We start from the raw sequence: 15,074 nt of genomic DNA, 5'->3' as shown, positions 1-15,074 counted from the left end.
AGCTGAAATAATTAAACTTTTATTTTAAATGAGTTTGAGTTTTAGTGTGTTTGTTTGTGGCAATTGGAAGACTTGGTAAAATGTTTTTTTCATGTTTTGTGTTTCTTACCTAAAATACTGTAAAATATATATTATACACCGCAGTGGCGTAATTAAAAGCTTGGGGGCCCTCCCGCAGGCAGCGTGGGGTGGGCCTCTTCTCTACGTCCTATTTCATGATTTGGGGCCCCTGATGGCTTGGGGCCCTCCAGCATTGCGGGCTCTGCGGGGCCCTTATTTACGCCCGTGATACACCGTGTTTCACAAAGAATGACCTGATTTTTTATGGTAATAATTACGGAGCATGGGACGTGCCGGCAAGGAAATGAGTGTTGTTTGAATGGGCGTGGCCTAGAGGTTTAGAAAATCGCCGTTAGATGTGAGTCAATGCGTCTTCTCAGTTTGCAGTCAGTTAGAAGTAAGATGTCCGTTCAACAGAAGGTGTTTTGTGTGCGGTAGTTTGCAAAGACTGAGTCTGTGATTTCGGTCTAGCGTGCTTTTCGTCGGCATTTTGACATTGATCCGCCTGCACCCAAAAACATTTGTCGTTGGTATCGCCAATTTGGCGAGACAGGATGCTTGTGCAAAGGTAATAGTCCAGGTCGGCCTCACACCTCCGATGAAATGGTAGAATTCAGCTATCATCTAGATGTTGTTCGTGCTGCTGCTGCTGGGCACATAGAGCATTTGTAATAGCATAGCTAAAATTTGAAGATTTTGTGAGTATATTGCAATTTATCTCATTTTTGTAGTATGTTTTTATCAATACATGTGGACTTTTAAAATTAGGTCATTCTTTTTGAAACACTCTGTATTTCAGGTGCAGATTACTGCCATTTCATAATGTGAAGTCTAAAACACGTGTTCCAGAGTTCAATTTCTGGTGGGAACGCTTTCTCCGTGGAGAAACTCGAATAGTGGTTTCTGATCCTAATCTCAGCAATAGACCTCTTCCTGGTGCAAAAAGGGACATGAATCGCACACTGAGTAGTCATGCAGAGTAATTATACATATCATTTGATAATTTAACAGCTTCGTAATTAGAGTGTGATATTTATTGGTTTGATAACACAGTGCAACAAATTGGAACTTTGTGTCTTGCCGGGGGATAAGAGAAGGTGTTCTTTACTAATTCACATACACAGATTACGAAAATGAAATCAGAAATGTTCCATCAGGTACCAATTTTTCTGGGCAAGATATGTCACATATACCACTTAGCCTATATTGCATACAGTTAGCGTTACATGGTAATTCATAAAAAAAGCAAAGTAACAATGTGTCCGACACTTGAAAAGACTCGATTGCAGTACAGAAAGAACATATAGATGGATAAAGTACAGATCATGTACCATAATTCATTTGCCGTTAGAAAATTTTAAGGAAAAACAAACATGAAATCTACAAAATAGCGTGTAATGTACTTACAAGCTAGAAACTTTTCCAGGACACTTTTCATTTGTGGGTGGATCAGGGACGGCGCCAGAAACGCTTGATGGGGTGGGCGGAAAGAGGTGGACCTAGTTTCTGGATGGGCGGACAATGAAAATGAGAACTGGACAATGCAGACGTTTTTGACAATAATTAAGTTTCAATTTTTATACTCTTTAGTTAGCCAAGGTTCAGACCGAAATAGGGGAGGAACAAGGATGTAGAAAACAGCTGTCTTGGACTTATAGAAGGTACAATTCCGACATTCGCCTGGTGGGACTGATGAAATGCAGGACTTAAGATGGGCTGCGGGAGTTCGTGGCTATATGTTCGACCTACCGAATTTCGCGTAGCAGACTCACTACCTTTACTTCTAGGTTTTTTTTTAACAATAATAACGGTGTGTACTGTGTAATCAATGAAGTTCAAGAAGACCTTAACCTCCTCTCCCTACAAGAATGCACATGAATTCATGAAAATAAAAGAAGGTTCAAACAACACAGACTAACAAATACCTCTTTGTATTTTATGTTATTAACTCTACCTTTCGTTAACTCTACCTTTCTAAAATACACAATAAGTAGGTAAAGTAAAACAAGGATAAAATAGGCTACTGCAAACATTTTTATCTTTTAAGGATATATTACAAGAAAGCAAGAGACAAATATATATATATATATATATATATATATATATATATATAAATCATTTATATTTTCTCTCATATATTCTTGATTTGTGAACATTAGATGTTTTGACGTGATCTCTATATGCAACAGCAAAGACATATGTTACTAAAAGGATTGGGAAATTCGACAGCTTGATTGCTTGATCATACTTTACACAGGAATCTTTGAAACTGAAACTCAAGTTAGCAAATAATAATAATAATAATAATAATAATAATAATAATAATAATAATAATAATAATAATAATAATAATAATAATAAACAATTATAAATTGGATAAAGAAGTAAATAGCATTTAACAAAACTTTATCATGATCCACAGAAACAACAATGTATTTTAAACTATGAAGGGCTGATCACATGGTACGAACAAGCTTACAATAAACTTTATATCTGCATTTTAATGAAGTGCAATGCATCGATTTTTATGTCCAGCATCGAATGCGTTTACCACATCCTCTACAGCAATATTCATTACAAGTTTTCTTTCTACTGAAAGGAAACAAAGATCGCTTAGGGAACCGTTTGCCATTCGATTTCTTAGATATGTTTTAACCCGTCTAAAACACTAGAAAGAACGCTCACATGGTGAACTAGATACATTAATGGTGATAGCAATTACGGCTATTTGTGATTTTCATGAAAAGCAATTTTGAAACGATCCATCACTTCAGTAAACTGAGAAACGGAGGCAATTTTGCATTGCTTTTCCTCCTCATAATGTTTCAAAACTTTCGGGAGAAGTTTCAGTTCCACCTCTACACTATCGACATCATATCCATAATGAGGTGCAAGTGGTTCAATTTTCTCAAATGAGAGGAAGTGTTCATTTTTAGGGTGAAGACTTCTTACCCCACATAGAATACCTGTATTTTCTGTAAAACGCCTATTCATTTCTGCAAGTATTCTGTCAAGTACAGGAAGGAATATTCTAAGTCTGTAGTCTTCTTGGAATTGGATATCTTCTTCCTCAACTTATATTTGCTCAGTCATAATATACTCACGTAAATGATGGGGCAGAGATCGTGTTCTGGACATTAGACCTGTTAGAGATAAACCGTTATTTTCAGCAAGACTCAAAGACTCATTCCAATTTTTTTCGAACTCTTCGACTGAGTTCGAAAAATAATCCACTACACCCTTCGTAACTAAAACAGCATTAGCCAGTGTGCTCTCCTTATTTTGTAGATAACCTGACAATCTTTTCAACTTTCCAAGAAAAAGTCTGAACAAGTTGAGTTGGAACACAAACTTAAGTTCACTTCACTCAATAGACGTCTTGCTTCAGAAGAGCGACTGCGATTTTCATTACTTATCTCATCAAGTGTTAGAATAACTACCCTAAACGTTCTCTTCATAACCACACAAGCTGCAACCTAAGATAAACGGGTAAAAAATGTTTCGTTAGTGATTCAGAAGATACTTAATGCCATAAATAATACTTTATATTGAATAGACCTACCATAAGAAGACAGTACATTGGAAGCCGTCATTTTATGTGTAGTATCACTGACGACACCTCAGCAATATACAAAGGACGCGATGACCAATTAGTGGAAGGTCATTATGATGATGCAGTGTCCTGCCCGAAGGTCCCCGGGCAAAGTGAACCCATGATGGCTTGCCATAGCCTTCCATGGAACGATGATAACGTCCTAAGAACGGGACCTAGAGCGGGATCCAAATCCGTTGTGTCCCCACTGGGAATCGAATCCGGAACATAGCGCAGCACACACAAACACCGGCGTATCAATAGCACGATTGTGTGTGTGTGTTAAACTTTAATTCATTAATCACGACTTTTGGCATCATTATATTACTACAAGTATCTGTCTTAAAATCATTGTTCATTGCGGAGTTAAACAGAGTCCTAGAACCTATTACATTACAATCGAAAGTAATACCTATTGCTTTTGAAGTACAGGTTATCACCTTCATTATTCTACTTCTGTTGGTGTGGGCGAGGCCATCCATCGGGTGGGAGATCGCCCACCCTTAATGCCGTCCCTGGGGTGGATGGTGAAACTTCTTGTAGGAGAGTCTAGCAGTAATCTGCCAAAAGGTTTGATGACCATTTCCCTTTTATATCGTCTTTCCATGGCACAGATATCTTGATGAAATCGCTCACCATGTTCATCACTGACATCTCTGAGATTAGGTGAGAAGAAATCCAAATGCGAATGTAGGAATTGTATTTTGAGGGGCATGTTGCACTGCATAGATTTGTAACAATCCAGCAGGTGTTCTGCTAGTTCTCTGCAGTTTTCAGACCTGGCATTACCTAAGAAAATGTTGCATACAGCTTTGAAGGTAAGTCATGCTACCTTCTCAGTATATATCATCAACTTTTCAAGGTACTGTCTTTCATCAAGTCACGAATCTGAGACCTAATGGAAGTACCTTCTTTAATTTTCGCTGCACTAATCGCAGGAAATTTGGAAATTAGAAATTGAAAACCTCTGTCACTTTTTGTCCATTGCTTTTACAAAATTCTTCATGAAGCCCAATTTCAGATGTAACGGCGGTAACAGCACACTGTCTTTGTCAACAAGGGCTTCATGCGCCACATTTTTTCATCAGGATTGAAGCTTTCTCTATCAAGCCAATGTTTGACTACGTAATGGTGTTTCCTTGTTTCTGCTGTTCCAGTACCACAAAACAAAAAAAGCAAACAGTTTACGCCGATAAACTTGCGTTTCCAGAGAAAAGTTTACGTGACAAACGGATTTCACTATCTTCATCAGGGCACCGAACTTCATAAGAATCACAGGCGTTTGTTTTGCGGCAATTTTCATTGTTGCACAGTGTAATTAGAGTTTGGCGTCTCTATTCAGCACCAGGCTATATGAGGCATGGACCTACAGTTTATCCCTTTCCGGTCCTTTTATGTTTCTCCAGTTAATTTAATCTTATCTGAATTGATTCGATAATTTACAGTGTTTCGTATATAATTATAGGTTTTCAAAGTAAAACCTACTACCTTAACGCCATCTATTACAAAATGGGTGAAATTCTTGGTTTCAGATTGCTCACTAGATGTAGCTACTGGCTACTAAAATATCAACCAACTAACACTCAACATTAATCGAAATCAATCGCAAAAAAGAATATGTCGCGCACCACTCGACATCGCACTGCATAGACAAAATTAAATGTCGAATCCCAATCAACAAAGAGCTGCAAAGGATTAAGGTGGATCCCAAAGCATCGTAATGCGTTCAAATTGCAGGTATCTATCTCCGAGAACCAGGTCCGTATCCAGGGGGGGTCTAGGGGGCCGGCCCCCCTAAATTTTCGCTGCCCTCCGAAAATTTGCACAGTAGGCTTCCAAATGAACTATAATACGATCATAAACTATAATATGGTTGGATCGCCCCCCCTAACTTCAGCCAGGGCCCCCTACATTTTTGGGCTGGCTACCGGCCTACCGAGAACCAAGCTCATGAAACCAATCTTGTCAACGGGAATGGAAGGAGCATCAAACTACCATTCTCTTAGACAAAGTAAATGTCTCCGGAAAATTGAAAGAATTAATTCCAATAAGGAATTTGAATTAGAAAAAAATAACACAGCCACCAAAAATAAATTCGTATTAAACAATAATGGTAAGATTTTGTTTTGTACTTTTATATTTTATTTTATTTTATTAAAAGGTATTGAACACAATAAACAAAACATTGAATTCATACATAAATAGCTCGGATTGGGTGTACGGCTACCACAGAAGGAAAACGTTCATCGATCATCCTCTTTCCAGACTCTCGTCAATCACTTTCAATGGTCAACTTTGTGGCAGTGGTATCCACAACTGACAGGTCTGGCAAATGACACGCAGATGAAAGTGTCATCAATATGATAGATGAAGCCCTCTCTCAGTGCCATCTTGCGGAGAACGTCCTCTGCTTGAAAGTGGTCTAATCGTGAGCGTTCGTCTTAAAAATTACATAATTTATTTTTATAAATATCTATTAACAAATGTAATTTAGATTTCATTCCGTGGTAAAAGTTGTTGGTTTCCATTGAATAGAAAAAAAGAATCACCAATTTATAATCTAATATACTACATAATTGAAAATGACTGTATTTATGACTCTTAATCTCTTGAACAAAATAAAAGTGACTATATTTGTGACTTAATAACTCTTGAACCAAATGACCAATCTCGTTTAAATATTCAATATAGAGGTTCGGGCCTGGGGCAGTTTTTGTCATTTGACTTTAATGGTGCAATTTAGGAGAGGGGGAGGGGAGGGAGACATATAAAAATGATAAAAAATGACCGATATTAGTGTCGAATTCATACTTTCCGAGGTCGTTGAGATGAACAGTGACACTTTCGATGCCATTTAAATCCAAATTCAGCCCCGCAACTTGGGGAAGGAGAAGGGGAGATATATAAAAGTCATCGAAAACGACCGATATCATTGCCGAATCCATAGTTTTCGAGGTCTCTGAGACGAATAGTGATATTTCCGATACTGCTTATATGTAAATTCACCCCTTTATGTCCAAAATGAAACGTATTCTCCCCGTGCTAAGAAAGGCTATTCTGTTAGTTTATAATATTTTAACAAAATCTATGGAAGAAATATTTAGTTCATTATTTCGTCAGTTTAAATGTCTTCAAATAAAATATTGTTTAAAAATTTAAACTTATATCTTTTACACATATCAGAATGGAGAAGGTTCATGTATAAGAATGCCACAAGAATGACATATTTTAAATAATCACCATAAATCATGATGTAGTAATTACCATATCTGTCCCTTGCTGAATGCGTACATCCATAAATTGTCATAGCGTTATGTTGTCAGAATATCAATCGATATAAATCATATTTTGAAAATTATGATAAATTGTTATTGAGCATGAATTACTCTAGAATCATAATTCGAATCTAAAGTACAACGTTTTGTGTGATTTTTTTTTCTTAAAGATTACATTAACTCATCTGACATAGCCTACAAGTAAACATACAGTATTTTATATATAAAAAAAGGGGGGATCCGGCAAAAAATTTCAACAAGAAACAAAATGAAATGAAATTCTTAATTTTACATCCCACTTTGATGTCCAAAAGACAGAAAAAGGAGACGGATAGCTAATTCAGAAAGATTAATGATTACGGAAGGATTGGTGGAATGTAAATGTGGAAGGAAAGGGAAGAACCCCGAAAATAGCCACGGCCTTGCATTTTCTTGATTCACCCATTATCATCTATCTCAAAGTTTCTCGGCCTTTTTTTCTTTGGGGCACACCAAAGTACGTTTTAAACTTTCTCGACATCCCTGCATGTGATTTTTTCCCCTAAATACAAAAGAGCAAACACATGACAATACATAAAATACATTTTGTTTAAATTATAGAACGGCTATGAGATACAAAGTGTGTGAAATCAAATCGGTTGGAGATAAATTTTTATTTTCTTGTAAAGGTAATTTTTTGGTGGAAGATCTTAGAAGTAATTAAAAATCTCGCGTCACACATGACATGTATTTGCTACACACCAATGTGTTGCGCCATAGCGATTGAGAAACGCTGACATGGATAGTGGAACTGGGATCGAACCTGGAAATCCCAGTGCCAAAGGCGATCACTGAATGATCGTGGGGTCCAACTTACAGCTAGGACCGAATATGTCACATGTTTTAAAATATTCGTTATGAACACTTCGTTGCTGGGAAACTCAAACATTTTATTGTGTCTTGTGTATTTTAACGCTAATAAAGTTTTAGATGAATCTTAATCCAATTATACTACCTTAATACGTAGAATAAGCTTCTCAGCACTCAAAACAGAAACAAAAATAATTAATTGTGCTTAAAGATCAAAAAAGATAACCAGAAATTATGAGAAAAGGCATACCGTTGTTAAACCATTTTTCTTCATAATACGAGGATTTGTTATCATATTATACCTTCATGTTCGTCCAATGTGGCATCATACTGTGTTTGTTAATTTTCTAATTCTACTAGCAGAATATCGATTTTTCGCACGGGGAGAATAAGTTTAATTTTGGACTTAAAGGGCTGAATTGGATTAAAACGACATCGGAAGTGTCACTATTCTTCTCAGTGACCCCGAAAACTGTGGATTCGACATTAATATTAATAAGTTATTTTCGATCATTTTAAAATATCTCCATCTCCTCCTCCCCTAAGTTCCACCGCCGAAGTGAAATGATAAAAAACATCTTAGGCACAAACTCATCTATGTGGCAAATTTGATCGAGATCGGTGGCGTGCTTCGACCAAACTATGAAGTCACAATCATAGTCACTTTTATTTATATATAGATTTGCAGCTTCACATAGCTTTATTATATAACATTATGCAGAGTGATGAAAACGTCACGCAATGAACTATTGGAGGGTAGTGAAAGTATTGAATATTTTTCTCTTTGTTCCAGGTCACAGGTGGTGATTAGTGTTAGGAATTTTGGTGGAAAAGCCCAGTGAAATTGAAAAACTACTGGGTGGAAAGTTGCAAATAAACACAGTCTTTGGAGAAAATTTAATTAATCTTAATTGATAATTATATTAAATTTTTGTACGAAATGCTGTATGTCTAGATATTTGGTTACGTGACAAATATTTTTAACCGTTTCTGACCGTGTGATTCCATTTGAAATAACAAGCTTCTTTGGCTTTCATAGCGCATATATTGTGCCGAATGATTCCAAGTTCTCATACGTTCTAGTTATAGCGCCCTTTCAATATATAATTTTGAGGAAAAAAAATGGATATCGTTACTTCCTTAGACTTAAATATATAATCCATTGAAATAAAAAAAATCGTCATTTCCAAAAAAAAAAAAAATAATTCAGGTCAGAAAGGGTTAATTGAACATTGAAGTATATAAATCAATACCGATATCACTTTCGATTTATTGACATTTCAAGGCGTGGAAGAGAGAAATAGAAATGAATCGTACTTGACAACACTTATCATCCAAATGTTGGAAAATGCCAAACTTTCTTGATTTGCTAGGAGTACGTTATACTTCAAAGGGGAACATTTAGCGTCTGCAGACACCAAGGGAGAATACTATGTTTCTACGGCAAACTCTACGTTCGTCACATTAGGTAAATCTCTAACTTTTAAGGGGTCTTTTCCATTCTTTTTCTTTTATGACAAATTACTTTCGAAGTTTGAGTTTTGTTGATCTTTGTAGACTAACCTTTGCAGTTTGAACCATACTCCATTGGAATGCGTCTCCAACTTTGTTATGCAGTGCACAAACATTATGTAGCCATGAACTTCATGTAGTTCCTTGAGATAGTATATACTCCAGTTGGTAAGTTTCTGATCATTGTTCGCAGACTCTGTTTCTGACGTAGTAGCTTTTCCAACAGTATCATTGTTCAAAGACTCTGTCCTTGACGTAATATCTTTCCCAGCAGTAAGTTTCTGAGCATTGTTCATAGACTCTGTCCCTGGGGTAGCATCTTTTCCAACAGTAAGTTTCTGAGCATTGTTCACAGACTCTGTTCCTGATGTATTATCTTTTCCAGTATTAAGTTTCTGAATATTGTTTACAGACTCTGTTTCTGACTTAGTATCTTTCCCAAGTATTGTTCGCAGACTCTGTTTCTGACGTAGTATCTTTCCCAGCAGTAAGTTTTTGAGCATTGTTCAAAGACTCTGTCTCAGACGTATCAAGTTTTCCAAGAAAGTCCTTTATTTTATCAAAAGTTTCACAATAGAAAACTACGACATATATCCAATTACCTCAGCTTGTGACAACTGGACATAGAGGAAGTGATAGTCCTGTTATCTTCTTATACACACGTGGCGCACTAGTGGCAATCCTTTGATACGTCACTTATCGACGCTCGACATTTACCGGCAAGTTAGCCACGAGATGTTAGCGACGTTTATGGCATGGGGTGAGTTACAGTCTGCAGACTATTAAAAGTAGCCCAAAAAGTAGCATATCACTCAATCTTAAATTTTGGTAGCGAGACACTTAAAAATCCATATTTGTAGCCCAATCTGGCAACACTAGTATAATGGTCATTTTCAACATCTTTTGTAGCATGATGGTTTGATCACCCTGTATAAAATAACTTTACAATGGCCACCTCAACCATGAAAACCGTACTTCCAGCCGTTATGCCAGCGAAAAGGACTATTAAACAAGAGAATATATGTCTCACTGTTAAGGAAACATATTTTTCATAAAACAATGAATTACTAGTACGATTGCTTTCGAGTTCATTCATTGTATCATCGTACCATTTATCCATTAACCCAGCTTCATGGGCTTTTATAATGATATCACTTACTCTGTCGACATAGACCGTCTTTTTCCCAAAGCAAAATGAAGTAATTGAGATGCCAACTCTATCATTCAATACGTTGATTAGGTTTTCACTGCGAGACGATCCCAATAACTTAGAAACCGAAGGCACATGCAACTGAGCTGTAATTAAAGCTGCATTAGGATTATTTCGGAATTCTTGAAGAACATGGTCGAAATTAAGGGCTATTTGAGAATTTTGATAAAGCCCTTTAAGGAATGGATTTGAACTTTCATTGAGCCGCTGCAAGTTGACTTTAGTAGTAACAATTTCTATCCCTGCTTGAAAAGCGTTTTCGAATGTTTTAATCTTCGGATAATGTCTTGGAACTGTTAGATATGATAGCAGACGTCCCTTGTAAGCAGAGGAAATTATCAGTGAAAAGTATATCCACAAACAAAAGAAATATCTCCTTCGAAATTTATGTGGCTTCGGGACTGATAATTCCAACATAACAGAGAATAAAAACCAAACATTGTTTAAAAATCCGCATGAATAATTATTGTTTACACTTTCCACTATGAGCAACACAACATTAACTACAATGAATGTTGCAAGTATCATGAACCAAATTTCAGGTAAAAACGGCAAATAGATATTCATCCATCTAGGATAAGTATTTGATTTATGAACCACTACCACGAGAGGTGATATTCTAAGAGGAAAAGCGAATTGAAAGTCTTCGAACCTCTCAGGATTCATGTAGAGACTAAGGAGTCCGAATTCCGACCGGCCATCTTGTACATCGCGTAATGATGCAGTCCAGGTTCCATTGGAAAGCCTTACAGGTGATTTTCCCACTTCCACAATTGAATAAAACACCGGTGTAAAGTTCATACACTCCACCAACGTTTCAAATACTTTTCCAATTTGTCGCCTGTAACTGTATTTCCCATTTGGTAGCGTTACGAGTTTGAAAGTGAGGTGAGATTCCTTTCTTGCGGATATTTTAATGGGATAACCATTCATATTGTGGAAACGAAAAGGGACAATTTTATTTAATGTTAACAAGATATTTTCAGGTTCTTCACTTAAATTTAGTACAAGAGTTTTGTTTACGAATCGGTCATATATGATTGCATTTATACATGAAGGTTCTTCTTTACTTCCCACTATTGAGGCACTTTTCTCACAATTGCACTGCATTACAATAATAACATTGACTAAGTTCACAGACCAAGTAATATTAAAAATATCTTTAATGTCTGTACCGGGAAAATTGAAAACAATCCAAAGAATTAACCTTACGTTTCGATAACTAACGTCACCTACAAGTCTAGTCAAATTTTCCAGTCTAACAAAGTTTTCTACAACAACGGTAATTACCTTAGTCTCACGAACAATATAAGACAGATCCAACTGAAGTGCTTTAGTTTCCGTTGTCAAACTACAAATTATTATTGGAGTTGTCTTCTGTATGGATGGTAAAACGTACGGATTGAGTGTTATAGTATCATCTAAAATTAAGCCAAACGTCGAATGAATTTGTATAGATTTTGCACATAGTAATAAACTAAAATCAGCAAACTTCATTTCATAGTTGTTTGGTAAAATTCTCTGGGTGCTAAGAACAACCATAGTTGCATACAATACAATTAAAAACATGGTAACTTGGCACGGAAAAGAATATCAACGTCCTGGAAAGAAAGAGAAAGAATAAGAAACTTATTAAAGGGTTCCAAATTCGTGGATTGAATGTACAGTCCGCAGCAAAAAATCTGCAACATGAGCATGTGAGTTTATTGTGAAACGACGAAGTCTTTTGCTCCAAAATTAGTGTGCATGGGAGAACGCCGAGGTTTCTCCTGGTGTGATTCGTGCCACTCAGTCGTTATGTTGATTCCCTGAGCTGTTAAGCGTAGTTTCACAATAAACTTACATGCTCAAGTTGCAGGTTTTTTTTTTTTTTTTTTTTTTTTTGCTGTGGACTGTACCAATAAAGCTTATCTCTAAACATATTTGTACAACTTAGAATTGCTCTATTTTCTTTATGTTTTAATAAACAAATTCAGACTATCAAATAAATTTACATATTAACAAAATAAAACACTAAACCTTATTATACGTCTCAAGTTCGATAGGGTTACCAACTGGTCCCTCTATTTTATAACAATCCTTATAACTACTTTACAGGCCTGGCAGAAAATATTGTTATTTTGATTAAGGCCAGTAACCAGAACAAACTAATTACCAGTCTCTTTATGATCGGTATTTTGAGATCCGCAATCCAGGATAAAACACCGAACATCGAAATTCTTGAACAGAGCCTTTACAAATACAAATTTCAGTTGTATTATACATTAAACGATAGTTTCTTTTAATCTATGGCAGTTATTTTTCGTTTATTTAATATAAGAAATTAGATTTCAATATGAAACATTGTTTTCAATAATAGAGACAGAAGTTTAGGCCTATAATTTGTCATAATTGTGCGGCATAAATATAGCGATAAATTTAAATTGTTCGTTGATTGTTGTCAAATAACTGTTAAAATAATAATTGTATTTATTTTATTATAACTTACTTAAGTTTTAACAAAATAAATACGTTATTACAAAATAAATACAAATAATATTTAAAAAGTAGTTAACAAGGAACACAGATATTATGATAAGTCATTAATTACCGTTGAGTTATATTTTTTTTTAGTTCTGACTTAACCAAGATTTTTTGCGTAACTCAAATTTTGGCCACACTGTCATTTCTATGGATGGCAACACTGAATATTCTTCCGATTTGTATTTTCAGGTGTAGAGTAACATTATCTATTGTTGTGATAAGTTACCTTTCATTATCTCTTTTCACTTAACTAGACGATCCACGGTTTGTGCATACATTGTGTTTGCGCAAACATTCGGCCATACACGGTTCAACCGTTTGCACAAACTTCAGTTCAATTTTAAGTTTGATCGCGTAAACATGTCCACTGAAGCAGCTCATTTAGCGATAGTAATTGCTTGTGCTTTGGAAGCGGAAAAACCTGCGAAACCAACACGGAAGAAGAGGGTGTGGATGAAAGAGTGGTTCAAGAAACGGTCTAAGTTTAGTCATCAAAATTTACCTACGTAATATTCGAACTTGAGATAAGTTCGACTGAGGACTATAAAAATTATTTACGAATGGATTCAGCTAGATGTGCTGAAGTACTGGAAAATTGATTTTATTCCTCACTGACTCTCTATCCGCCTTCTAAACTATTCTCTTCATTTTAGCCACCAATTTCTCATACGCCGCATTCTTCAGATTCCTATGTTTTTATAATCTTCACTCTTTACCTTTCACAGTTCAGGTAAATTTCGATAAGGTTCAATAAATTCTCTCCAGAATTCTTGATTCTTATTTATTGACGCCATAGCGTAAGAAATAAGCGTCTGTACACTAGGCCTCTTACTCGGAAATAAAGCTCGTGTTTGCACAAACATACCCATACACGGTCCACGTGTTTGCGCAAACATCATGTTCGTGTAAACAATTTTTGAACGAGTTCGATGTGGAAAAAGTTTGCACAAATGTTTGCGCAAACAGTTCATACAGCACCATACACGGTCAAATTGTTTGCACAAACAGCCTTGTTTGCACAAACCGTGGACCGTGTATGGGCCCTATTACGAAAAACAGGCAAAAGTAAATTGTTAGCTTTTGAAAAATATTTAGTAGTCTGCCCCCTTAAACTTACAACTTCCTTCCTTAGGACTTCTTACAGCAATTTCCTGTAGTTGAAGTATAAATTTAAGGAGTAAACTTCATTTCTAAATTCAAAATTGTCACGTAAGGATTAATATACTTTCGTCCACCTGTTTCAATGATTTTAAAAAAGTGGCAGTTAATGGTAAAAACAATAAAATGACCAATACCGACTTCAGTTTCTCATTTTGGAACAATGTATCCATTAAGCTTATTAGTGAATATACTAAATATATACAAAACACAGCTACTAATGCACTGTTGCCAAGTAAAGTAGGCTATATTTCCTTGTTTTCGGATGGATCCGCACAGGGGTACTTCACATTTAGGCCTATATCAAACAGAATTTTGACGGGGTGCCCGTAATTTTATTTTCCAGAGTTGGCAACCCTATTCCATAGGAGGAGTTTCTCATCACAAGGACATTTTTTTATATTAATGCTTTGCAGAAGTGAATATAAAGGCTAAAGGAAACATGTTTCTGATAACTTGATACTTCAGCTTCATACTGTAAAAGATTCAAGAGGATTCCACCCATCAAAAAAGAATGCCAGGATTGTGAAAATTGGATATTTGGATAGTGCACATACTAGTTCCTAAGTGAAGTCTCGACAAGACTACGGTATGTCCTAACAGTTTTGGAGTAGGGATGGCCAATTCCGGAATTTTTACTTTCCGGAATCCGGAAAGTAAAATCGGAAAATTCCGGAATTCGGAAAAATTCCGAATTTTGGAAAAATTCTGGAATTCGGAAAAAATCCGGAATTCAGAAAAATTCCGGAATTCAGAAAAATTCCGGAATTCGGAAAAATTATTTTTTCTTTTTGTAATCCTAAGAATTTTGTTCAAATGCAAACGAACAAATATCATTTTTGTAATCCTAAGAATGTATGATGCAAGTTAAGCTGAAACTTATATCCTAAAGTAT

The 15,074-nt window shown here is 35.9% G+C and overlaps 1 protein-coding gene across 1 annotated transcript; it reads right to left on the bottom strand.

Annotated features, from left to right (window-relative positions):
- Positions 1-10,210: 10,210 nt before the first annotated feature.
- LOC145681363 (glutamate receptor ionotropic, kainate 3-like) lies at positions 10,211-11,431 on the bottom strand. The gene has a single exon (XM_081753018.1). It carries the CDS (start codon positions 11,429-11,431, stop codon positions 10,211-10,213), a length of 1,221 nt encoding a protein of 406 aa, XP_081609144.1.
- Between the last annotated feature and the right edge of the window lie 3,643 nt (positions 11,432-15,074).

Source organism: Thermobia domestica, chromosome 3 (assembly GCF_964235325.1).
Source record: "Thermobia domestica chromosome 3, izTheDome1.hap1.1, whole genome shotgun sequence".
NCBI classification, from domain to species: domain Eukaryota; kingdom Metazoa; phylum Arthropoda; class Insecta; order Zygentoma; family Lepismatidae; genus Thermobia; species Thermobia domestica.
This window is presented reverse-complemented; position numbering and strand designations above follow the sequence as displayed.